Raw genomic sequence first — 23,261 nt, forward strand, 5'->3', positions numbered from 1 at the left:
CTGAGAAGCCCCTTCTCCCCTCAGTGGGACAAAGCCCAGCTTGAAGGTGGCTGGGCCAGATGGCACTTTGCCGCCAGCAGAGGAAAAACACGGTGCGGCAGGACCTGGGGGAGGGGCAGGCGGACCGGCGGGGGCCGAGGGGTGGGGGGGGTTCAATGGGCCGGACCCATGCGCCTTCCGTCTGGCTGGAGGCCTGCCAGGCTCGTGGCAGGCCCCTGGGCACGAGGTCACCCTCTGGGGGTGCACAGAGGCTGCCCGGACTGGCTCGGTCACCCCGGGGCCCCCCAAGAGTGCGACAGGCTCCCGCCGTCCTGGCAGAGAGCTGCGCGTCAAGGAGCATCTGGGGGCGGCTTCCCCTCCTGAGCAGCGGCGGCTGCAGGCCGCAGGCCCAGCGGTACAGACTGCGGTACAGACGACGCAGGACGAGGCGGGGAGGGGAGGGACGAGAATCCTTCATTCTCTGGTGCCTGGAGAGGGAGTTCCGGTCAGGCGGGCAGGACAAGCCTTGTTAGCTTGAAAATAAACCATTTTCCATCTCTGCTGTCGTCTGTGGCCCCCCGCTCCCGACCTGGGAAACAGGACCCTGGCAACTGGGGGATGGCCAGGCCCAGAGCCCCACCCCTACGAGTCCCCACCTGGCGGGGGAGCGAGGGACCCATCCCCTCCCCGCCTTCACGCCTCTTGCCAGCTCCGCTGCCCAGAAGGATTACATTCTCCACTGAGCCTTTGTGCCGCGCTGATGAGCCATACATCATCTGCTAATCCAGTTCCCTGCCCGACGCCCTCCCTGGCAGGCGAGTGTTTCAGTCACCGCCGCGGTGGTACACGGGAGCAGATCGATCACGCCCTGTCCTCGGGGGGGGGGGGGGTACTAAATGCTTCGGAGGCAGGCAGGACCCTCGGAGGAGACCCTGGGAGGAGTCCCGCCGCGCGGGCGCGGGCGAGCGAGGAGGGCGATACGTGGGAGGCACCCTGGTCGGGCCGATCAAGGGGGAAGGGAGCCGCTCTGGGGCTGGGCAAAGGGGACGGGCCCCTGCAGCTGTCATAGCAGCCAGTGCTGAGCCTGGGACAGGCAGGCAGGACCCAGGAACCACCTCCCTCCCCCCACCCTGGGAGCCCTAAGGTCAAGACGGATCGCCAGGTGGCTGACAGCAAGACGCAGCGCACCCCTACCAAGGCAAAATCCCCGGGGAAGACCCTTCATCCTCCCTCAACCCAGGGCCAGCTCCGGGGTCTGCAAACCCCTCTGTGGCTGGAGTCCGGCCACCAGGCCCCACCTGGGCTCTCCCGGCCTCAAACTGCACACAGAGCACAACGACCAAAGCCAAGGGCCCAGACGGCAGCTTGAGACGCGCACGGCCACACCCAGGAGGGCCCCAGCCCACAGCTGTTTCTAGGAATTCAGGGATCCTGGGTGGGTTCCTTGTGGATCCTCACCTGGGGCCAGGGCCTGCCTGACGACCACCCTCTCTGTGGACAGAGGCTGGCTACCCCCGTCCCCCAGGGCCGAGAAAGAAGAGAGAGACCCACCAAGAGGATGGGGGTGTGTGCATGGTGGGGCTGGGGACAGCCTTTGTGCCCACCTGCCTCTCCGCTTCCATCGTTCTTGTGGTTTCATTGGTATTTCCCGGTACTGCACCCCCCATGCCCGGCCTGGAGCTTGGTAGGAAAACCCAGGAGGGAAGCCCAGTGTTCCCAGCCTCCTGACCCCGCTACTGGGATTCCCGGGGAGCTGCTGGAGGGGTGGAGGTGGGAGGGGGGCATGCAGCCGGGGCAGGGCTGAAGAACCGCTCCCAGGGCCTTCTGCAGGGCAGGCTGCCGCACAGGGGAGCCCCAGGTACCAGGGGGCGGCTCTGGAAGCTACGACGGAAGCCGGAAGTGCCTTCCCTGCTCGGGTCCTGACTGGGGCGGCGATCCCAGCAGCTACCGCTCCCCAAGGGCCAGGACGTGCTTCCCAGGGGGCTATGCAGGGAACCACAACCCCACCGCCAGTTCTCACGTCGGGGTGCGGACCCCCAGCGCCTCAGAGCGGGAGCGTGCTGGGAGGGCTTTCAAAGGGTCACGGAGGTCGGCCGTGATCCAACGTGGCCCGGGTCATCAAGAAAAATGAGAACACAGACGTGCACAGAGGGAGCGCCCGGTGAGGACAGAGGGAGAAGGCGGTCTACACGCCCAGGAGAGGCCTCAGACTCCCAAAGAATAAGTGTGCCGTGGGAGCGAGCCCTGGCCCAGCGCTTGGCTGTGGCCGCCCGACCGGCACCGGCTCGTTTTCTCCCAACACACGGACCCTCCAGGCGAGCGTCGCGCTTCCCGCACACACCCGCGCGCCCCGCGCTCACCTGCCGGCTCTCGCTCCTCCACACGCCGTTGACGGTCTTGGTGGGGGCGATCGTCACCACGGGGGGCGTGCTGGGCACACTGTGGCCCCCAGGGGGGACGATGATGGGGCCCATGGGCACGCGCTTCGGCGTGCTGGCCGGGGAGCTGTGGTTGGTGGCCGGCGAGGACACGGGGGACGACTCGCTGCTCAGTGAAGACCCTGCGGGAGAAGGAAGGGCAGAGCAGCGTGAACGGGGGTCACACCCACGAGGGCTCTGGCTGAGCCCAGCCAACCGGGCGAGGGCCGCACCCCGTCTCTGGCTTCCCTGGCCCCCTGGCCTCCAGGGACCAGCAGGGGCACAAGGTGCGGGGTCCCAGCGCCGCTCACCGGAGCCCTGAACCCTGATGTGAGGGTGAGAGGAGCTGGGAGTGTGAGCAGGACGGGCAGGAAGGGTGACCCCTCCCCACGTTGATGGAGACCTGAGCCCCGGGCTCCAAACAGGGCCCTGACCCCTGTGTGCTTGCGGACGGAGGGGTCACGGGAGGGCCTGGCAGGGCAGGGACCAGGAGCAGTGGCCACAGGAGACTCATCTTTTTCCTTAGGTGTTAACTGTGATCGATTTAAGTTTTAAAAACCCAGCTTTAAGTCATCACTGAAACCATAAAGGTCGCTGGTTTCCAGCACATTCGGAGTCGTACAACCATCACCACTACCTGGCTCACTTCCGTGGCCCCATAAAGACCCAGAGCCCAGCCTCACTCCCACCTGCTGTCTGCCCCCCTGGAGGCGGGTGCGCAGGGCCTGGGGCAGGGAGGGAAGGGCTCTGGGGCTCCTGAGCGCAGCCAAGCCAGCCAGCTGCTCGGGTCAGTGGCTGCTGCCCCTGCGACGGGCACGGCGTGAACAAGGCAGGCACACTGGGCTCCCCAGGTCCGGGCCCCCGGCGGGCATCCGGCACTGTCCAGGTCCTCCAGAGCCCTGCCCGGGCCTGGCTAAGTCCACAGCACACACCCACCCGCCCACCCCGCACTCCGGGTGGGGGGGAAGGAGACCCCCTCCGTGACCACACCGTGGTGGGTCCGCAGACATCGGCTCAAGCAGCCCAATCCGCCGTCCCAGACAGGCGCGGACCCCGGGGGACCCCACTTCAACTGGAAGCATGAGAGCAGTTACGGTCGCGGGCGAGGAACACATGCTTGGTTAGTCACGGGGGGGGGGGGGGGGATGGGGAGGTCCAGGGGCTCCGGCCAAGCTGGATGACAAGCAGTGGCTTGGAGATGCCCCGTTGAAGGGCAAACCTGCCCCTTCTGAAAGGTCCCTACAGGCACCTTCTGTCAGCCACAGCCCCCCCGTGGGCAGGGAAAAGGAAGCAGGGTCAGCAAAGACAACCCCCACGGGAGGAGAAGCCCACCGACGTGCAGGCACGGCCCCGGATTTTGCTCCCTGGGGCCGAGGGACCCTCACCGTGCCTCCACACCACCTCCAGGGGCCACACTCACGCCACCGGGTGGATCCTGTGTGTGCAAGGGGGCACCGATAGCCCCTCACCCCGGCGGCCAAGGCGTCGTCAGTGCGGGCCCCCATCCTTCCTGCCCCAGGGCCCTGACCAGCCAAGCGTGGCTCAGCAGTGTCGCCGGGAAGCAAAGTGGCTGCACGTGGAGGCCCAGGGACATGGACAGAGACTTGACCTGGGCGAGGCCCTCTTGTCCAGGACTCTTCAACAGGACTCCCTAGGCTTGTCCACCGCGTGTACAACTGCACAAGGCAGCCCCATGGAGACACCCAGTCCCAACCCCACAGGAGAAACCCCGGAGCAACCCAGCAGCGTGTTCTGCTCTTAGTATCAACAATATCAAGGAGGAAGGGGTGTCCCTCAGGGAACTGCTCAAGGGCTGCTGTGCCCCCAAGTCCCCAGGTTAGAAGAACGGCCACCACCCCAAGAATTCTGCCGCCCCACGTCTGTGGCTAGCTGCCCGCTAGCTTAGGTGCGGTCTGAAGCTCCTGGTCAGAGATCATTACTGCCAGGGGAGGACCAACAGCCCTGAGACAAGCTACATGTGGCCAAGCTGGTGACGATGCCATTCCGCACCCAAAGCCGGTTTGTGGTCCCCTGCGGCTGGGGCAGGGGTGGGGGGCTGTCACAGGCGGATCCAGCCAGTCCGTGAGCAGACCTGACCTCCCCTGGAAAATGACCTCCCTGAGGTTCCAGCATGGCCCTTGGGGGCTGGGGGACTGTGCCCGCACTGACTGGCTGACACAGCACAGGGTGTTGAGTCCTGTACCCTCGCCCAGGTCTGTGCAACTCTGCAAACCGGTGGCACCTTCTCCAGGCCCGAAGCCCTGGTGCAGCGAACGCACCCAGCAACACGGGGCCAACGCCCACCAGAGACAGGGCAGCCAGCAAGGGGGCTGCCGGCAGCAGAGACCACCCAGAGCGGGTTCCCAAGCTGCAGCGCTCCCTGCGGGGGGGGGGGGGGGGGGGGGGGGCGGGTCACACCAGCACCGAGGGGCAAAGACAGGAGGAGGAGGCAGACTGGTCGGAATGCCGCCCGTCCCACCCACCAGGGGCTGCGTGACAGCGGGGGCCGTCTCCTGATCACTGAGAGCCTGCCCCCTGCATGCCAACGATCCCTGCGCCATCCTGCAGATTATCTGGATTTTGATAAAAGTTCCACTTTGCCTTTTTGGAAAAAAAAAAAAAGAAACACAAAACACAATAACACACCAGGTAAGGGATCTTTTTCCTAAAAGAGCATTTCTACAGAAACTCTGCGGCCCTCCTTTCTGGGTGGCAGTGGCTTCGCGGAGGCGATCCCTGCATGACAAAATGCCCCACCGCGAGAGGGCAACTCACTGGCCCCGGCAAATTCATGGAGGAGTGGCCATCACCCCGAAAAGGAGGCCGTACCCCAGCCCTCAGTCCACAGATGTTGCCCTAAACGATCCCACCGGACGTGACCTTCAGCACCAGCAGCTGCTCACTCAGTTGGTTTTTATGGCACGTCCGTGTGGTCCTGGGCGTCAGGACTCCCCTTCCTTTCTACGGCCGGCAGCCCTCCGAGGTATGTGAGACGCATTTCGTTTCGTGTGATCCCCACCCCCTGCCACCCGGCTCTGTGAGGGCTGCTGTGTCTCCTGCACTCACAGCTTATCTCCCACTTAGCCCCATGCTGGGCCGCCAGGCCCACACCCTGGGAGGCCCCCTGCCCATGGGGGCGGAGAGGACTGTATGTGTGTTCTGGAGCCAGAACAGGAAGGAAGGAAGCGCACACAGGCCAAGAGCACTCAGGGTCAAGGCAGAGGCCACCAAGAGCCTGGAGGAAAAGCTGGGGTCAAAGGCCAAGCAGGCCCGCGGCCTCTAGACACTGGGCAGATGGACCGGGCGGCCCACACAGCTCGGAGCCCTGCAGTGCAACAGCCCTGGGGGGCCTCGCAAGCCGGAGCAGCTGACAGCACCAGGCCCCCCAAGGGGCCCCGCCTCACGCCGTTAACTCGCCTTTCCAGATTAACCTCATTTCTAATCACCAGGCCAGGTGGCGGGGGAGCTTGGGGGCCCAGGTGCACTGGGACTGGGAGGCCATCGGCAATTAGCAACCTCATCCCCCGGGGTGGGGGCGGCATCACTGGCCGGCCAGAGCCCGTAATCGATCCCTGACCACGCACCCACAATTAGCACGCGGCCACCGCGACCCCGCTCCTGTGACCGCCCTAATTAACCGGAGGCACACGGCAGGAGCCCGTCCACGGGCACAGGCGGCGTGGGGTGACAGGAGGCGTCCCACGCCGTCACCTCTGCTGTCTGCCTTGGAGGGTTAGCGCCGAGGCCGCCGGGCACGTGTAATTAGCAGCTGAGACCCCAGACTCGGGAGACGGGAGCGGGGGAGCCTGGAAACCAAACTGCAAACCTTCCACGCCGTCCGCTCTCCCTGACACACATGCAGTCGGCCACCAACACAAGGACCTGCCACCCACTGGACGCTGCCGCGGGAACCTCCGTGCCAGGCTGCAGGACCCCCACCCACCCCTCCAGCCCACCACAGCGGCCAGGGTCTCTGGGCCTCACCCTGCACCCGGTTAGTGTTGTCAGCACTGATGACAGGGAGGACATGAGGGGACAGTCTCCCTAGAAAGGGACCCTCAGGATGTTTTCCTGGGAGGCCCCCTTCCGGGACCGGGCCACCCAAGCCTGGCGGGGTTGGAAGGGGCAGTACCCCAGGGACAGACTCGTGCAGGAGGGTACGAGGGGCCCGGCCCCAGTGCCAGCAAGGGTTTTCCTGGCTTCCACCAGGGCAGGCATCCACCGGGCCCCACGGCACAACCAGGGTGGGGCGGGGGCCCCCCGAGGGCCCCATGTGCACCTGCTTGCCAGGGCCCTCTGCTCGCCCCTGTAGTCTGTTCCGTCCCAGGTCCATCTCGGGAGGACCCTGGGCAGGCTGCTGTACTCCAGAGGACGGCCAGCCTCCAGCGCCCCACAGCCCTGGGGTGCCCTGCCCTCCCCCTCCTCTCCTCCCCCAGGCCTGGCAGGCGAACACCATTTGCACCCAGAAAGCAGGCTGGTCAACAGCACGACGCGCTCTGCTCGCTGAGGCTGAGGGACCGTGGGGCCCGCAGGAAGCCTGCCGGCTGGCAGTCACCCAACACCACTCCCTGGACAGTCGCAAAGTCGGCCTCCCTGGGACGTGCCCAATGGAACAGCCACAGCGTGAGCCTTTTGGGAAGCTAAGTGTGTAGGTGACAGAGACCAAATGCCATCGAAGGCAGGGGTGTCCTGTAGCCCGGCACAGGGGGGACAGTAGGAGTGGGGGGGGCACAGGCAGTCCTTGCCCAGCTGAGGGCCATGGTTCCGACGACCCATGGGTCTGGGCAGAAGGGGCTGGGAAAGAGGCCCCGCACACCTGCTTCCAGGCCGGGGGTCTCCCCACCTGCCCACCAGCCGGGGTCCTCACCCTGCCTCACGGCTGCCAGCCACCAGCACGGTCCTGGGCCCAATCTCGCACACACGACAGTCCGTAAACCCAAATCAGCAAAGACAAGGCGTCGGTCTTTCTTATGAGCCACGTTTCCAGGGCCCTGTTACTGGCCGACGGGGGGAACTGGGGCTGGCGAGGACGATGGGCTCGGACAGCTGGGGGCAACGCGGTGGGGGGCGAGGAACACCGAGGCAGAGGGAGCCCTGGGAAGGCGACAGGGCCAAGTTGGTGCTGTGTCACCATGGCCAGGGGAAGCCTGCCATGCGAAATGCCCCCGGGCCGGGCATCGCCCCCTGGTCCATTGCTCTGGTCAGACCCATCTTGCCCACCCAAGCCTTCCCCCTTCCCCCCCATATCTCTGCGTTGGGGGCACACGCGGCTTCTCCAGCTCCAGCCTCCCGGGCCCTCCAGCTCTTGCCTCCAGAACCCCAAGGGCCCAGGGTCAGCAGAGAAGGTCCCCCCACCGCAAACTCACACCTGTGCTTGGAGACAGATGGGGCCACAGATACCCATGGGGAAATGCCAGCGCACGGGTGACATGCCGCGGGGAGCGCGCCAGGCCAGATCCTGCCTTCCTCGGTTTGGCTGTTTTCTTTGAAAGAAAAAGATTTCGGGGGGCAGCAGGGAAGCACCGCCCTGCCTCACCGGGCCAGCCGTGTGGCGGCGACGCTGGGGGGCAGAGTCCCACCCGCACGCTCTGCCAAGGGAGGGACCCGCCCCGCCTCCCTGGGGCTCGGGGACAAGACCCGGGCTCCGGCAGCTCCCGAGGCCTGGCAGTAACCAGACCCGCCTGCCAAGCCGGCGACAAGACGAGGCAGAAAGCCAAGAAGCGTGAGGGAAGGAAGCCAGGCAGGGGCGCCCGTGCTGTTTGGGGCCCTGGACCTGGAGTGTTAGAAATTCACACCCCACTGCCCCCGCCCGAGGCCAGCGCTCTCGGCAGATACCCCCTCGGGAAGGCCACTCCACCACCCCATGGGGTCCAGGGTGGCCACACTACGCGCCTGACACACTTTGTAGAGAGAGGAATAGGTCCCAGAGGCTTCGGGGCCCCCCACGCTTCCTCTGCCCAGCCGGGGCCCCCAGGCCACACAGGGACAGCCCAGAGACACCTGCCCTGGACAGAGGCATGGAGTATGCACTGTGCAAGGCACAGAAGGTGGGCCGGCCGCGCACCTGAGTTAGGACCCTCCAGGTGGGCTCACGGGGTGGGGTCAGGGGAGACGCACAGCCCCAGGGACCTGGCAGGCTCCCCACACCACTGCCCCTGCCTGGCTCTGGGCAGATGGGCGCTGCAGCCCTGCGGGAGGCGAGATCGCCCCACAGCCAGTCACAGCCAGCACCTGGCAGCAGCCCCTGCTGCGTCATGCTCCGGCCGGCAGGGGTGCAGGCGCCCAGGCTCGCCCTCTGCAGGGAGCTCAGGGGAAGGGTTAGGGCCGCTGGGGGGCTGCTGTCACACTCCAGGCGAGTCCCTTCCTGACTCGCGCCCTCACTTAGGCATTCACAAGCACCTCCCTGCCCACAGAAAGCCGGGGTCCCAGCAAGCCCTGTAGGGCAGGCCTCGGAGGCTGGGACACTCTGGGGGTCGGTGCAGTCTTGGGGTTCCCTAGGCTGGGGCTCATTCCAAGGCTAAAACTGGGGCTTCCAATGCCAATGGAGGAGGTGTGGGGGGGGGTACAGTCTCTGCCCAGAAGAGGCTCTGGCGTGGGGACAGGCAGAGATGAGGCAGCCAGGCCGGTGCTGGAGCTGGATGAGCGGCGAGGGGACAGAGGGCCGAGTGGCCCAGGAGGACATCCTTTCTGTGGCCAGAGACATGGGAGGAGCCCCACGCGAGCTGCCTCAACAGGGCGCGCCCCAGGCCATCATGGAGAAAGAGTCTCCTGGGTATGACCGGGACCAAAGGTGGCTCAGACCCCAAGCCTCTCCCAGAACGATGTGCCGTGTGGGTGCCATCACACCCCGGGCACCCTTTATCCCAAGGGGTGAAGAGGAGGGACCCGGAGACAGACAGCCTCAGCAGCAGCAGCAGCTGACCCCAGCGTGGATGGGTGGGGCCCGCGGGTCCAAGCCCACCCTCTTCCCACGGACACCCTCTCCTTTCCAGGACCCTCCCAGGGGCAAGCCTCCACCCCTCCCTGCACAGTGGTCAGAGGTAGGGGAGGAGGGCACGGGCGGCCCCTGCCGGGTGCGCACAGCTGCTATCTGCCTGGCCCTCGTGTGTTCTCTCTGAATCAAAATCCAGGACGATGAGATCGCTAAGGAAAGAGAGAAGCCCAGAGAGGTCAAGCGAGGTGCCCGGGACACACAGCAAGGATGTGAGCCAGGGCACGAGGCAGGTCCAGGCCCTCGTGGCACCCACAGCCCCACCCGGAGCAGCGGGCACCTCCACTCCACACGCCCCCCTCCCCAGGGCAGTCTGGCCGCACACTAGGCATCTCCAAGCCTCGGTGCGGAGAGAATTCTCCACCAAAGGGCCGATTCCCCGGTTCTCATCCTTTCTCTCAAGGTAGAGCGAAGCATGCAGCGGAGATGACTTCCTCTGAACTGAGGGTTTCAACTGTACCCTCGGGGCACGACGTGAGCAAAGACATTAGCCCGAAGCGGAGGAGAGAACGTGGGCCAGAGCTCGGCCTACATGGGCGCTTCACAGCAAGGCAGGGGTGGCGGGGGAGAGGGTCCCAGGTGACCGGAGACACACCAGGGTGCACGTGGCTAGCAGGACGGTCCCTGCCTCTCCCATGGCCCCTACGGTCCTCACCCCACCGTACCACGGATGCCCACAGAGACAGGAGCCCGGGGGGGGGGGGGGGGCAGGTCAGCGAACAGGCCAGGGAGGGGCCGGAGGCTGTGGGGTCTCTGGACCCGAGTCCGTGGCTTCCAAATTCCCCTCCGCTGCTGACAATGAGGGACTCCTGTCCTACAGCCCCGTGACGGTGGAGGGGTTCACACATGCCCGTGACAGATGTGGGGTGCCAGCTGGCCCTGGAACATCAGGTCGAGCGCGTGAAGCCAGTCACACGTGCTCAGTGTCCCCACCCCCACCCCCTGCCAGCCTATTGTGGCTCCCTGGGCGGGGGTGGAGGGGAGCACGCGGACAGGCACGGCGCTTCCGCAGGGGCACGGACACGGTCTGGGAGTTGGGTCACGCCTGCACGACTCTGGACACCATACACGACATCATCTTACTGCTTCAGAAGGGGAGCTCGCATGGCCCTGAACGAGTCTGTAAAATTTCCCAAGTATCCGGCTCCTTCCCAGACCACCAAGCCCACCAAAGCCCCCTCCCACCCCCCCAACCCCCCGGCGGGTCTCTGGTTCCAGGGGAAAAGGCAGGGCCGAAGCCCTGGGACCTCCTGGCTCCCTCTTCATGCCCCCACTGCCCCGAGGCTTCCGGAAGCCAACAGCCCCCATCACCCACGAGCCTCCAGTCTGCACCACCAAGGTGGGTCCAGGGGCAAGTGGCTGCCATCCTAACCCCAGCTCTGCGAGCCCGCTTCGACAGGTCTCAGCACCAGCGAGGGGCAGAGGCACGTCCGCACAGGGTGGGCACCTCGGGCTCACAGCTGGACCTCTCTGAGCCTCGGCCTGGCCATCTGTACACCGGGCCGCTCTGGGCTGTGACCCCTTCTACTGATGGGCGGAGGAGACAGCAAGGTCACCCTGAGGGCGACTGAGTGAGAGAAAGGAGACCAGGCACGGGCTGCAGCCCAGAGACGCTCCCCGAGAGGGACAGCACCTCCTGGTTTCTCAAACCAAGGCCTGACGGGGCAAACAGAGCTCAGAGTCCCAGCTCCAATGCTCTGAACTTTCCCAACTTGGCCTTCGGCCTCCAGAAACCCCTCAGCTCTCAAGATACAGCGTGACAAGAGCCCAGAAGCGCCCACGGTGGAATCCAAGCGAGGGGCGGCCCGGATTCCAACACGCTCCACGGACGCTGAGCCCCCCAAGCCCCAGCCCCACCCACATCTGAAGGACGGGGTGCCCGCACACCAGCCAGCCGCAGAGGCGGTGCTCCCGTGACAGTAAGAGCTCCAGCCCGTGTGGCTGGTGCCCAGCTTCCCTCTCCCGGCCCCTCCCCGCCAAGTCACTCTTCTCAGGACAGCAAAGGAGAATGCCCAGGTCACAGCTGTGAACTGGGCCCCACGGCCACGGGACCGGCCTCTGCCAGCAGCACACTTTGTTCCCGGCCCCTTCCCACCCAGAAGCCTCTGGCATGTTGACTGCCGCTGGCCCATCTGCCCATCCGCACACCGAGGGCAGCCTAGGGCTGCAGAGAGCAGACAGGGCCATCGAGGCAGGCTCCTGCCCTGTGCCCTCCCGTGACCCCAGCCTCAGACCTCCCCTGCCTGCCTCCGCAAGGAGGAAAAGGGCCCTTCCATGACTGCGTCCTCTGCCGCGGTGAGGTGTCACCCCAGGACGAGCCCAGTGAGCCAAAAGGATGGTCAGGGAGGACTCAGCACAGGCACAATCAGCATCTTCCCATGTGCCAACACTTGCCTTCTGAACGCTGGGAAAGGACAAGGCCAGAGCAGGGAGCTGCAGGGTAAACTCAGCCACAGGGCTGGCCTGTCCCCTCCCAGGGGACGATGGAGTCTCAACCACTCCATCCCTGCCGTGCGTCCCCCTCCAGGTCGGCTGGTCTGGGGGCCTCCACGGGCCCAGGCAGGGAGCTCTCGGCCTCCTGCGGGCCATGTGTGCCCCAAGCGCATGGTGCGCCGTTGCTGCGAGCGGTAGGCCCTCCTGCACGTGGCCAGGGAGTGCGCCCCGGGGGTGTGGAAGGCTCCGGGGGGCGTGGAAGGTGAGGAGGGCTGTGGGTGTCTACCAGGAGCCACGCTCTGCCCAGGCGGACCCAATGGCCCCACGGCAGGCGGATGCACAACCAGTCCCCAACAGTCCGGTCTCCCAGGCCGCGGGCTGCTCGTTCCCCTTACACGTGCCCCTCAGCCCAATGACCCGGAAGAGGGGAGATTCGGAACTTAGAAGACCCCCCCCAGCCAGTCCCCGTCAGGGCCAATGTCCCCTCTGCTGAGCCCTGAACCTCTGGGGCAAGACGGATCCCAGGTCCCTGCTTCCTCTGCCCACGTCCGAGCAGCAAGTCCAGAGATCTGCCGGGGTCTCCCGGCGGCCCCAGCCGCAAACTGCCTCCTACCCCACTGTCCAACCAGCAGCCCAAGACCCGGACTGATAATGGGCACCTGGGTAGTGGTCCCCACGAGCGCCTGAAGCTGGGGACCCCGAGAGCCCCCAAATCAAGACCAAAACGCAGAGAGGGTCAGTGTTCGCCTAAAGCCACACAGCATGTCCCTGCCCGCGTGACCCCAGAAGCCAGGGCTCCGAACCTTGTGGGGACACCCATCCACGCCAGCACGTGATCCCTGCCTTGGGGAGTTAGGTAGTCATGGGGGGCGCGGTCCCAAAGACACCCCCACTCTGAGACCAACAGGTTTCTGGAGACCGTGGCCGCCCCCGCAGCGGCTCCCGGAGCCGAGGCCAGACAGAGGCGGCAGAGAGGCAGAAGCAAAGCGCAGGTACCAGGACGGGGCGGGCTCGGCGGCCGGGCGGGGGTCCCGGAGGGTCTGACCGGAACCAAGCAGCGTGGCAGACCTGGGAGCGGCGGGGGCGGGCGCGGGGTCCTGTGAGCGCGGCTCCCGGTGGCGGGGAACGGCCGTCTCTCGGCCGCGCGCCTGCTCCCCCCAGGAGCCCACGAGGCCCGGGAGGAGGGGGCTGCGCTCGCTCTCCCCCCCTCGGGCTGCCTCTTACCTCTGGGCTCCTCCGCCTGTTTGGCGAGCTTGCGCAGCGCAGCGGCAAAGCTGGAGGACGGCGCGGCCTGGGCCGACAGCGTGCTGCTGCTGGCGGGGCTGCCGCTGGGCACCAGGGCGCCATTGAGCGGCGAGGGGGTGAGGGGGTTGACGGTGGCGGTGGTCCTGGTCGCGGTGGAAAGCATCCCTAGTGAAGGGGACTTGGGCTCATGGCTCATGCCTGAAACAGGAAAAGAAGAACCAGAGGTCACCCAGAGAGTAGGAGGGCCCAGCACCAGAGCGGGGGGTCCGCGGGGCACCAGTGAGCAGCATGCAGGGACAGGGACAGGAGCAGACGCGGGTGGCCCCGGCAGGACAGGCAAGACAGAGGACAGACAGCGGCGCAGAGAGAGCAGGGCCGCGGGACCCCCTGCCCCGCCGACCCACGGTCAGAGCCTCAAGTGCACACGGCACCCCGTGACCATGGACGCCAGACGGCATCTCCGGCCACATGCGGGAGGGGCGACAAGGTGTGGGCTGTGTCCTCACAGCAACAAGGACCGGGCGGGAGGAAGAGGCCTGGCAGCAGGAAGGAAGACGGCCACAGAGCTACTCCCCACTAAGGCTTCTGCCACCGGCCCGCCCCCCCCGGCCTCCCACCCCCACAGGGGAGGCCGGCACTGCTCCTGCCCCCGTTCTAGAGAAAACAGACTCGGGTTCTGCCCCGGGGAGGCCGGCCGGGGATGCTGGCAAGTCCCTACGGACACGGGTGCCTCAGGGAACGGCCCCATGGGCATCTGTGCCAGCCATGGCAGGGAGAACGCAGCCGCCCCGTACACCCTGCCTGCGGATCGAACCCACCGCGGGGCAGCCCGCCCTGCCCGCTGGGGGCCAGGTTCAGGCCTCACTGACGGAGGAGCTGCTGCCCGCCAGGGGGACACCAGGTGCCACGGGCGGGGGACACACACAGCCATCTTCCCACAGGCCTTTCCTGTCCTGTCCAAGTGTCAACGAGGAGGCCGAACGGCCTCCCGAGAGCCCGATCAATAAAGGCCCAGCTCCGTCAGGCAGCCGAGGGCGTCGCGCCATAAATAAGTTTTCCATTAACATCCCTGCCCTCTCGGGGCCACCTGCATGGCCCGGCCTCACTCCCCGCCCTGGCCGCGGGCGCGTTCCACAAGCATAAATCAAGCCCGATGGCCTTGCGGCGGGCAGGGGCTGCGGGTCACATGAAGGGAGAAGCAAATCGACTTCCAAACCCCCAGACGGACACCCAGGAGGGGCAGGCATCGGGAAGGGTCCCTGGAAGTCGCAGGTGATGGAGCACGATGGGAGAGCACTCAACACGACAGGGCAAAGAACACACGCTTCTCGCAGGGTGGCGGCAAGGGGCGCCCCCAGGCAGCAGCCTACACCCCAAGAGGCTCTCTGGGGCCCCCAGAGTCCCCATCGCCTCCCCTGGGTTCTGTGCTGAGCCTAAAAGAGTCTAACTAGAACTGGCTTCCACATCCAGCTCCGTGGGCCAGCAGGCGAGAAGGGGGAGCCCCCCAGGGGGTCAGGCGCCCACCTGCTGCCCCCCCCACCCCGAACTAGCCAGGAGAGGCAGTGGGCCCGCACGCACTAGTTCTTAAGCCTGAGTCCCAGAGCACCAGGCGAGGCAGGAAGACCCATCCTCGGGGGTAGGGACGCAGGCTGAGGGTGAGGGCTTGTGCTGGGGAACAAAGGACCCCCACCATGCCCACAGCCTGCCTGGGGGCCTCCCAGCTGCAGGGCAGGCCACGTGGGCGGCCACCACACTGGGCAGCTCCACTGAGCAGCTGAGACAGCGCCGACCCCCAGCTGACCCACATGTCCTCCTCTTTCTGGAGCAGCGGGGGCAGGGGGTGAACCCCAGGAGAGAAACCCGAGAATCCAGGGGGTGTCGGGGGGTTCCTTCCCCAGCAGGCTGAAAACGCAGGTCTCAGGCCCGGGTCATTCCTGGTCAACTCAGCACCGGGCCAGGCCCCAGAGGACCACTGAGCAAGACGGAAGCTGGCGCTCCGGGAGTGCGGGCCCCAGGCCACGACCAGCACCCTCTCCTCCTCCCGCGGACAGCACGGACAGACCACGCAAGAGGGGTGGCCAAGGTCACGGAGTGAGGAAGTGGGGGTCCGAAGGTCAAGCTTAGCATCCCTTGGGGGCCAGGTACCTGGGCCGCGAATCCCGCTCTGCAGCCTCAAAGCCATGTGACCTCAGGCAAGTCACAGCCTCTCTGGGCCTGTCTCCTCGTCTAGGAGATGCAGTTAAGGACAAAGTCTACCTTGCAGGTTCATCTAGACAGGCTTCAAGGAACTAATTTACACAAGGGGCTTTGGCGTGTGCCCAGCGCACACCAGGGGCCACTGATGGAACCACCAGCCCACGGAGGGGCAGAAACATGGGTCTGGATGAGCAAGGCGCCCAGCCGCAGCCACACCGGTCGGCCTCCACAAACCAGGACACGCGCTTCCAGAACTGGGCTTCCCGCCCCACCCGGGGGAATCAGGCGATGTGGGGTCACAAGTCCACGTGCTGCTGGGGGTGGCCCCCACGGCCCCCCGCAGCCCGGCATGCACTCCACAGGAGCTGCTGGGGGTGGCCCGGAAGTCCTCCAGGGAGCGCTGAGCACCCACAGCTGGGGCGGCGACGGCTGTTCGGGGTGGGGGGGGCAGCGCAGACAGTGCTCGGAGACACCGTGTGGTGAAACGGAGACACAGGGTTGAGGCCCACCGGTCCAGGCCAAACGCTCAGGGGAAGGCGTGGCTACAAAGGGCAGCCGGGAGCCAAGCTGCCTGAGGAGAGACCCCGGGCCCTCTCCCACTGGGGACATCAGTTAGGCGTGGCCGGGTCACCTCCCCAGATGCCTCAGGACAGACCTGGGGGAGGCCAGCAGAGCATTGCGGAGGGGAGGGGGAGACACACAGGCCAGGAGCTGTTCACAGTCCAGTCCTGGTCACACGCACGGCGCAAGGCCACGTAGCCTGGCTACACGCCCAGGACTCGCACCGCATCTCCAGGCCCCCCACGGCATCCCTGCGCACCCTACACCACTGTCCACTCCGAGGCCTCAACAGGATGCTCGACCAGGAAAAGACGGACGAGCGCGCACACGCAGGCTGAAATACGTGTCACCATAGGGTCTTAAAAACACACCCACCAAATCTTCGTTCCTCAAGCCCTCCAGGGACGGAGATGAGTTCTCTTGCCCTGACAGGGGCCAGACTTATGGACTCACTTGTGATGAACAGAGCACAGCAGAAGCGACGGCGTGACTTCCAAGAAGAGACCATCAGAGGCACGGTGGCCACTGTCTCACCTCGCCTCAGTGGAGCTGCTCAAGAGGCCAGGGACAGTCCCAGCTTTCCTGCCACCTCCAGACAGAAGCCTCGTCCCAACCCCCGCCCGGCCGAGCCTTCAGATGAGACCACTGCCACCGCTGCCAGCTGGACCACAGCCTTCCCGGAGCCTCAAAAGTTCGATCATCTCTAAATAATCTATTGCCTTTACCAAGTCTCCAAAATGGGCCCCCTTGACGCCATCGGGGACCATTAGCCACATCCTCCCTGTTTCCTCATTCCTTAGAGAGCCAGCCGCTTCTCTTTAATCCCCAATTCTGTGAGAAAGGTGCCAGTGTGCCCACTTTACAGATGGGGCAGGAAAGCCTCGGATCCCCGCCCGACAGAAGGCCAAGAGCAGGGCTGAGATTACCACAACAAAAACGCCGCACCCTCTTTATGCAAAAGTGGTCAGGGCCCTGATCCAGACCCCTCCTGTCCACAGCGCACACGGAGGACAAGGACCGGGGAAGGGAGGTAGGCAATGCGGTCACTGCACCTCGCAGTGACCAGTCCCCAAGGCCCAGGAGCTGATGGGAGGCCACTGCCCAGTGGCCATGTGACAGGCCGGCCAGCTGGTGACCTGGGCAGACCTGCTGTGGCTGCCAGCTGACAGTGCTGGCCAGGGCGGCGCAGGACAAACCCCAGGCCAGACCCCAAGGATCACAGACCCCTTAAGGTGTGGGCGGGTGTCTTCCCCGAGCGGCAGCAAAAGGAACAAAGGTCTCCCTTCCGTCCTTGCGTCTATGCCGTCCTTGCGTCTATGCCGTAACCTCCCTGCACTCAACCAGGCTTTCACAGAGGGGGGATCATGGGGGCACCCGCGTGGCTCAGTTGGTTCAAGCGTTTGCCTTAGGCTCAGGTCATGGTCTTGGGGTCCTGGGATGGAGCCCCATGTGGGGCTCCCTGCTCGGTGGGGAGTCTGCTTCTCCCTCTCCCTCTCCCCCTGCTCATGTGTGTGCATTCTCTAACATGTGAAATCTCAGTAAGTAAATGGGTAAGGGGGGCGGGGCGGGGTCATCAAAGAGACGCAGACTCAGCAGCGTGAAGCTGGCTGCCAACAGAGGCCCCAGGGACGCCCCTCGGGCCAGGGCCTCCCCTGCTGGAACTCAAACCCAAAGCCTTACCTACTGCTCCCCAACCTGGCCTGGTGACGAGGGTCTTTAGGGATCAGCTATCCTGTGAACGTCACGGTCACACTCCTGCTGACCCCGAGTAACCTCCCCTCCCGCCCAAGTCTCCCCTCAGGCAAAGCCCAGCACCAGCTCCCTGGGCTCTGGCCAGAGCCCTCTGGGTTCCTGGGGGTCCCCCAAAGCCACCGTCTCCACCGTGGTGGCAGCTGTGGGCTCCAGGGGCGCTGCAAGCCAGGAAAGCTGCCGCTGCTGTCAGGTCACTTAAAATAGAATCTCCACCAGCCACTTCATTAAAGAGCTAAAATTAGCAGCACTCCCGCAGCCTGCGTGCCGGGAGGGCGGGCTGGGGGACCACCAGCAGCCGGGACGGCAGTGCCCTGGCACCCATGACGGAGAGCCACAGGCCAAGCTCACGGGACCCCGACGCCTGGCAAAGGGTCACCCCGGACCTACTCTGACTCAACGCAGCCTCGGGTGGGGCCCCCCTTGCCCCCTAAGCCCTGCCCCGGGAAGCAGATGCGGGCCTGGGCCTCCCCCACGCACGTGCCCTCTGGCCAAGTCCATGGCAGTTGCTGCCATGACCTCGGAGCCCACAGGGGTGGGCTGAGGGGAGACAGGGCCTTGGGGTGGCCCCCGCACCCTCAGGAGGCCCCAGGGGAACAGGGAGCGCCTGCTCCCCGTGCCCTCGTTAGAAAAGGTATTTATTAACTTCTGTGCTCCTGGCCGTTGACTGAATTCTTGTCTACATTATCAGCTCATGTAAATTCATTATCCTAACAGCTGCGAATAAGCTCGGCGGCGTGAAGGCCGGTGATGGATGAGAGCTGGGGGGCCGGGGGCAGTGCGGGCTCCCTCTGCACCGCGCCGTCCCAGCTCTCCCGCCATGTGCCACTCGGGGCGGGCGGCCTCCCGGCCTTCTCATTTACATCACGTTCAGCTGTCCTCCTCGGGCCGGGGCTCCTGCCACCGCTGGCGGCCGCGCAGCCTCCCCAGAGCAAAAAGCCACCGCGGCCAGAAGCCTGGGGGTGAGATCCCACCGCTCCCGAGCCCCCTTGTGGAGAGGCCAGGATGTCCCCGGGGCCCCCTGGGGCCGGCTCTGAGCCGAGAGCCCACTGCCCTGCCAGGGGCTCAGAGCAAACCCACTGGGCTGCCCCCTTCACGGACGGTGCTCTGGGGCTCGCCACTCCCGCAGCTCCTCCTCCCCAATGTGGCGTCTTTAATCAATACTTTTCCTCTTCTGCCTCTGCTTCTAATGTGGCCAGAAGCAGCACAAAGCTTTAAAAAAAAAGCGGGGGGGGGGGGGGGGACAAAAGGAAGGAAAACCAAGTGCAGGGCTGGCCCGGCGGTCAGGGCAGCTGCAGTTCCCTGCTCTCCGGAAACCTTGTCCTGGTTCTCCAGAACGTACCCCATGCTCCGATCACCAGGATTTAAATGGGGGGGGGGGGGGCAACACGCCGTGAACTGTGGTCCCGGCCCCCTCCCTCTTGCCGTATTAATCAGCACGCGGGCCTCCCACCCGGCCTCCTGCAGACCCTGTAATTACCGCTTCCTTTCATGGGTTCTGCCCGGCACCAGACCTCGGGCCTGCTCCCTCCATGCTCTCTAATTACAAGCTAATGGCTGAGATGAATTTTCTGCTGGCTCCTGGTTCAAGCACCCGTCTGCCCCTTCCCCCACAGCGGCCCCCCCACCCCGGAGTAATTACACCCCGAGGGGCCAGCCCGGTGGGGGCCTCCCTGTGCAGCCCAGCGTGCGCAGTCTGGACTGGGATTCTCGCCCTCACCCCCTGGTGAATTTTCATTACCACGGGAAGAAATGTTTGTGAGCAAATACAGCACGTCCCTGGGCTCAGGACCCTCCCCCCGCGCGCCTCCCTCTCGGTGACCCCCGTGCCCCTCGAAGGGGGTGCCCCTGCAGCCCTGACAAGGCCAGGGTGACCCCGCCGCGGAGACTGGGCGGGTGGTGGCGGCGTGGGGTGCCACGTGATCCTGGGAGCCCAAGAAGCTTCATAATAAATTCATTATTATATTTGCCTTTGGCGTGTTCTGAGCTCACTCGCATGAAGCAATTTTTCTTGGGGGTGGGGGGTGGGAGAGTCGGGAAGGCCTTCCTGCTCCGGGTGCACCTGCTGGCCTGCTTAGGCCTCATGTCCTTTCTTGACTGAGGACAGCCCCTCAGGTCGTAGGCTGCTAAGGGGACCGGGGCCACTTGCTCCCCAAGGACTTGCTCCCCAAGACTACGGCGGCAAGGGCTGGCCAAAGCCACAGCGGGCCTGGCTGTGGAGCAGGGAAAGGCCCCAGCAGATGGCCTGGGTCCTGACCTGGAACCAGGGAGAAGAGCAGAGACGGTAGGGAGGGAGAGAGGAAGGGCAGAGGCCAGCCTGCGTGTCCACAGGAGACCCCGGCCAGGCCCGAAATGAGTAAGGCAGCTCCCTTTACCATGCGGCTGCCACCCTCCCCTGCGTGTACCTGTCACTCAGCAGCATTAAGGCACCAGGGAGCCCAAGACAGGAGCCGCGGAGAGGGTCCCCCAGAAACAGTCAATGAGAGCGGAGCCCACCCCCATCCAAAGCCAATTTCCAGGGTCAGCTGACAGCCACTGCGACCCTGGAGCAGGGTCCAGCCCACGTCACACAATGCTCACGCCATGAACGGTGCTCAACAGTGGGAGGCCCTCAGGGAGACCAAATCCAAGTTCTAAGGAAAACAAGAGAGAGGAATGTTCAGGAGAGACCCCTACACACATCACTACAGGCCCACGGGGGCCAGGGGGGTCTGAGAGGTTCCCAGGAGGGTTGCCCTCTCCCAGCAGGAGCCACAAGACGGGTGGAAAGCAGAGCAGGTGTGGGGTGGCGTCCTGGGGAGCCCCCCCCATGCCAGAGCTGGCCAAGGACAGCCTAGGGGTTGAGATTCAAGGCTGCCGATGGTGGGGACTGGCCGAGGCCACGGGTGGAGGCAAAGGACAGCAGTAAGGCGGCAGATGGCAGCGACATTTGACAGCGTAATTACTCTGAGCGGCTGCTGCGTCTACAGAAGCTGGACGGACAGATGAGGACAGATGAACAGCAGGGGCGGGGGGGGTGGGGGCAGCCGTCCTGAGGGGGCGGGAGAGGCAGCAACCGCAGCAGGGGGAAGCAAGAGAAGGCCTGGAGACAGGGTCGGGCTGCAGCCCGGAGTCCGGGACCCGGGGAGGCGTTCCCCAACGACGCGGACGGTCCTCATGGCCGCCGTGGATGCACGGACCGCTTTGCCCGGAGCATCAGAGTAACTCTGTGAACAGACCTCAGCTGGCAGTGAGGTCAGGGAGGCCCCCCAGAGTCACAGTGTAGGGCAGAGCCGCAGCGAGAGCCAGGGACGCCCCCAGCCAGGCTGATTCCGCCCACCCCACGCCCGCGGTCTCCGCACACCGCTGCCTCCTGGAGGTGGACGGCTACCGGGAGTCTCAGGGCCAGTGACTCTCCAACCGCAAATGATCCCAAGGGGCCTTGCCTCTTCCGCCCACTGTACAGATGGGCAAATGGAGGCGGGGAAGAGAGTGGTGCCCTCGTCCAGGGCTGCATGCGGAGCTGCTGGAACCCTCTCCCTTGCTGCTGTGCTGGGAACCAAGGTGGAAAAATTCCAGGAGGGCCACTCCCTGGGATCACCTCGCTTTCCGCAGACCCCAGTCCTAGGACAGCACCCACCAGACCCGTTTTCCACTTGGCATACAAGCCAGGAGCGAGGAGGAGGATCTGACTGCGGGACCTCCACCTCCCCACAGCTCCTGGCCGGAGGGCATCCACCCTGGGGCCGCCTCAGGGTCTAGGTGACAAGCCAGATCTGGGACCCTTTCACATGCCCGACGGCACCCGAGCCAACCAGGCCACCTCCGAGCCGAGTCTGGCTCACAAAAGGGCCCTTTCAGTGGACTCCCAGAGGCACGGGGTGCAGGAAAGGGGTGGGGGTCCAACGGGTCCGATGGAGAGGAGAGGTCCCCAAGGCGAGAAATGCAACCCCGCCAGGAGACGGGACTGAAACTCCCCAACTTTCCATGCAGAAGCAGGTGGGGAAACAGACCAGCAGGGCAGGGGTCAAGGCTATGTCCTTCTGAAACCCATTAAACCTGACTGGGGGTGGGGGGGGACAGACATTGAGAAGCAGTGGGAAGAGGAAGCAGGGGCCACTTCCTGGCCAGCCGAGACCCCACTTCCCGCTCCCTCACTGCTGTCAGCCCAGGGTTGGGAAGTCTGGGTATTTCAGTGGTTCCCGCCTCACCCCTCCGGTGAGGGAGGGACAGAGAATGTCAGAGCTCTGTCCCTCCAACACAGCGTGGGTGTTGACAAAAACTGTCCCGTGCGAGGCAGGCTTGGTCCCGGCTGCACTCCCACCCCTACGGACACTGGCTAGGTCCTCAGCCAACAGAACAGGGACGGAAGTACACCAGCCACACCCTCCCAGGGGCTCAGCCCACCAGACCTGATGGGGAAGACGGTGGTGCCTCGCATCCTTGCTCAGGCAGGGGACTGGACTGTTGGAGAACTAGCCAGAGGACCAGTTCCAGGTATGGCTCCCAACCCACTTCTCAGTAGGACCCCGCCACATCCAAACCTCCGTTTCCCCATCAGTGATGGGATGGGGTGGGGGAACGAGACTCACGGGGGCAGAGGCGAAGCAGGCCTCCTCCGACCCTCCACCTGCCTTTACTTGGCTTGATGTCAAGCCGTGCTGCTTAAAAGTGAATGAATCCACGTTGAAAACGGGAGACTGCAAGTCAAAATGAAGATTCCAGCTTCTCAAATAAAGTGAAAATCACCAAAAGCCATCAACCTGGGAAGGGCAATTGTCCCAAGTCCCCACCCCTCCCTACTGTCTCAGGCGGGTCTGCCTGCTGGATACAGGGGTGAGTCTCACCAGGTCCGAAACTACCTGGGCTCAGGCAGTGGATGGTATCTGTGGGAGCTTAGAGCTCGCCGTGCACGTGGCCGGGACCCTCAGCCCAGATGTCACCAACACCTTAACTCCATCCCAACTCAGCAGGTAGAGACTGATCCCTCCACACGCTCAGATGTGGGGGTGAGGGCCCATCAGGAAGGAGGCCGTGACCCTGGCCCCGGGTAAAGGTTCACCACGAGCCATGAGCTCGCAGGGTGAACCCTGCCAGGGGCCAGGCCAGTCTCCTTCTGTCCACAGCTGTCCTCCAGCAACTGCTGGGAAGCGAACTGTCCAGGCCTGAGGCATCCTTCACCTCCTAAACATGAATCCCTCCAAGCCTGCAACTGCGAACCTGGAAGGTTCCTGCAACCCGAGCAGGACGCAGAGGCCCAGAACTGGCTCTCACAGGCACCGGGCTTCACCCTCGGGGTTTTCCAGCTCTTCCGGGTCGCACGGTGAGAAGCGGCCCAGTCTACCCTGGAGACCCACCGGGGTGGGGGGCAACGAAGGCTCTGAGGGACAGGTGTCGGCTATACTAAGGGGTTTCTTGCCCCCTCGGGGACCAAGGGCTGAGGGGTGCAGAGGGGAGCTGGCTGAGCCAGAAGCGGGTCAACAGAGGTCTGGGTTGCTGCTGGTGGACGGAAGCGCCATCCTGACCCCACTCCTAGATGTCAGATCTTTACACTTCACCTTTCCCTTCCCAGCACCCATTCCCCCACCCATTCCCCCCCCATCCTCCCCACCCCCCCACCCCCGCCCCACCGCCAGTCTCACGGCACTGGAAACCAACTATCAGGTTAAAATGCACCACCTGGGGGCACCTGGGTGGCTCAGTGGGTTAAG

At 65.0% G+C, this 23,261-nt stretch overlaps 1 protein-coding gene across 8 annotated transcripts in view; it reads right to left on the reverse strand.

The window, feature by feature from the left end:
* The window catches only part of GSE1 (Gse1 coiled-coil protein), a 390,643-nt gene that overhangs the window by 19,272 nt on the left and 348,110 nt on the right, over window positions 1–23,261 (reverse strand). For 7 of the 8 annotated variants that reach the window (XM_047710210.1, XM_047710208.1, XM_047710206.1 and 4 more), the window contains 2 exons: window positions 13,045–13,263; window positions 2,340–2,539 (listed from right to left, as the gene is read on the reverse strand). In XM_047710210.1, coding sequence (XP_047566166.1) covers window positions 2,340–2,539; window positions 13,045–13,263 — 419 coding nt within the window. The remainder of the gene's footprint in view (window positions 1–2,339; window positions 2,540–13,044; window positions 13,264–23,261) is intronic. The other variant, XM_047710212.1, reaches the window with a different exon arrangement.

Source organism: Lutra lutra, chromosome 17 (assembly GCF_902655055.1).
Source record: "Lutra lutra chromosome 17, mLutLut1.2, whole genome shotgun sequence".
NCBI lineage: Eukaryota > Metazoa > Chordata > Mammalia > Carnivora > Mustelidae > Lutra > Lutra lutra.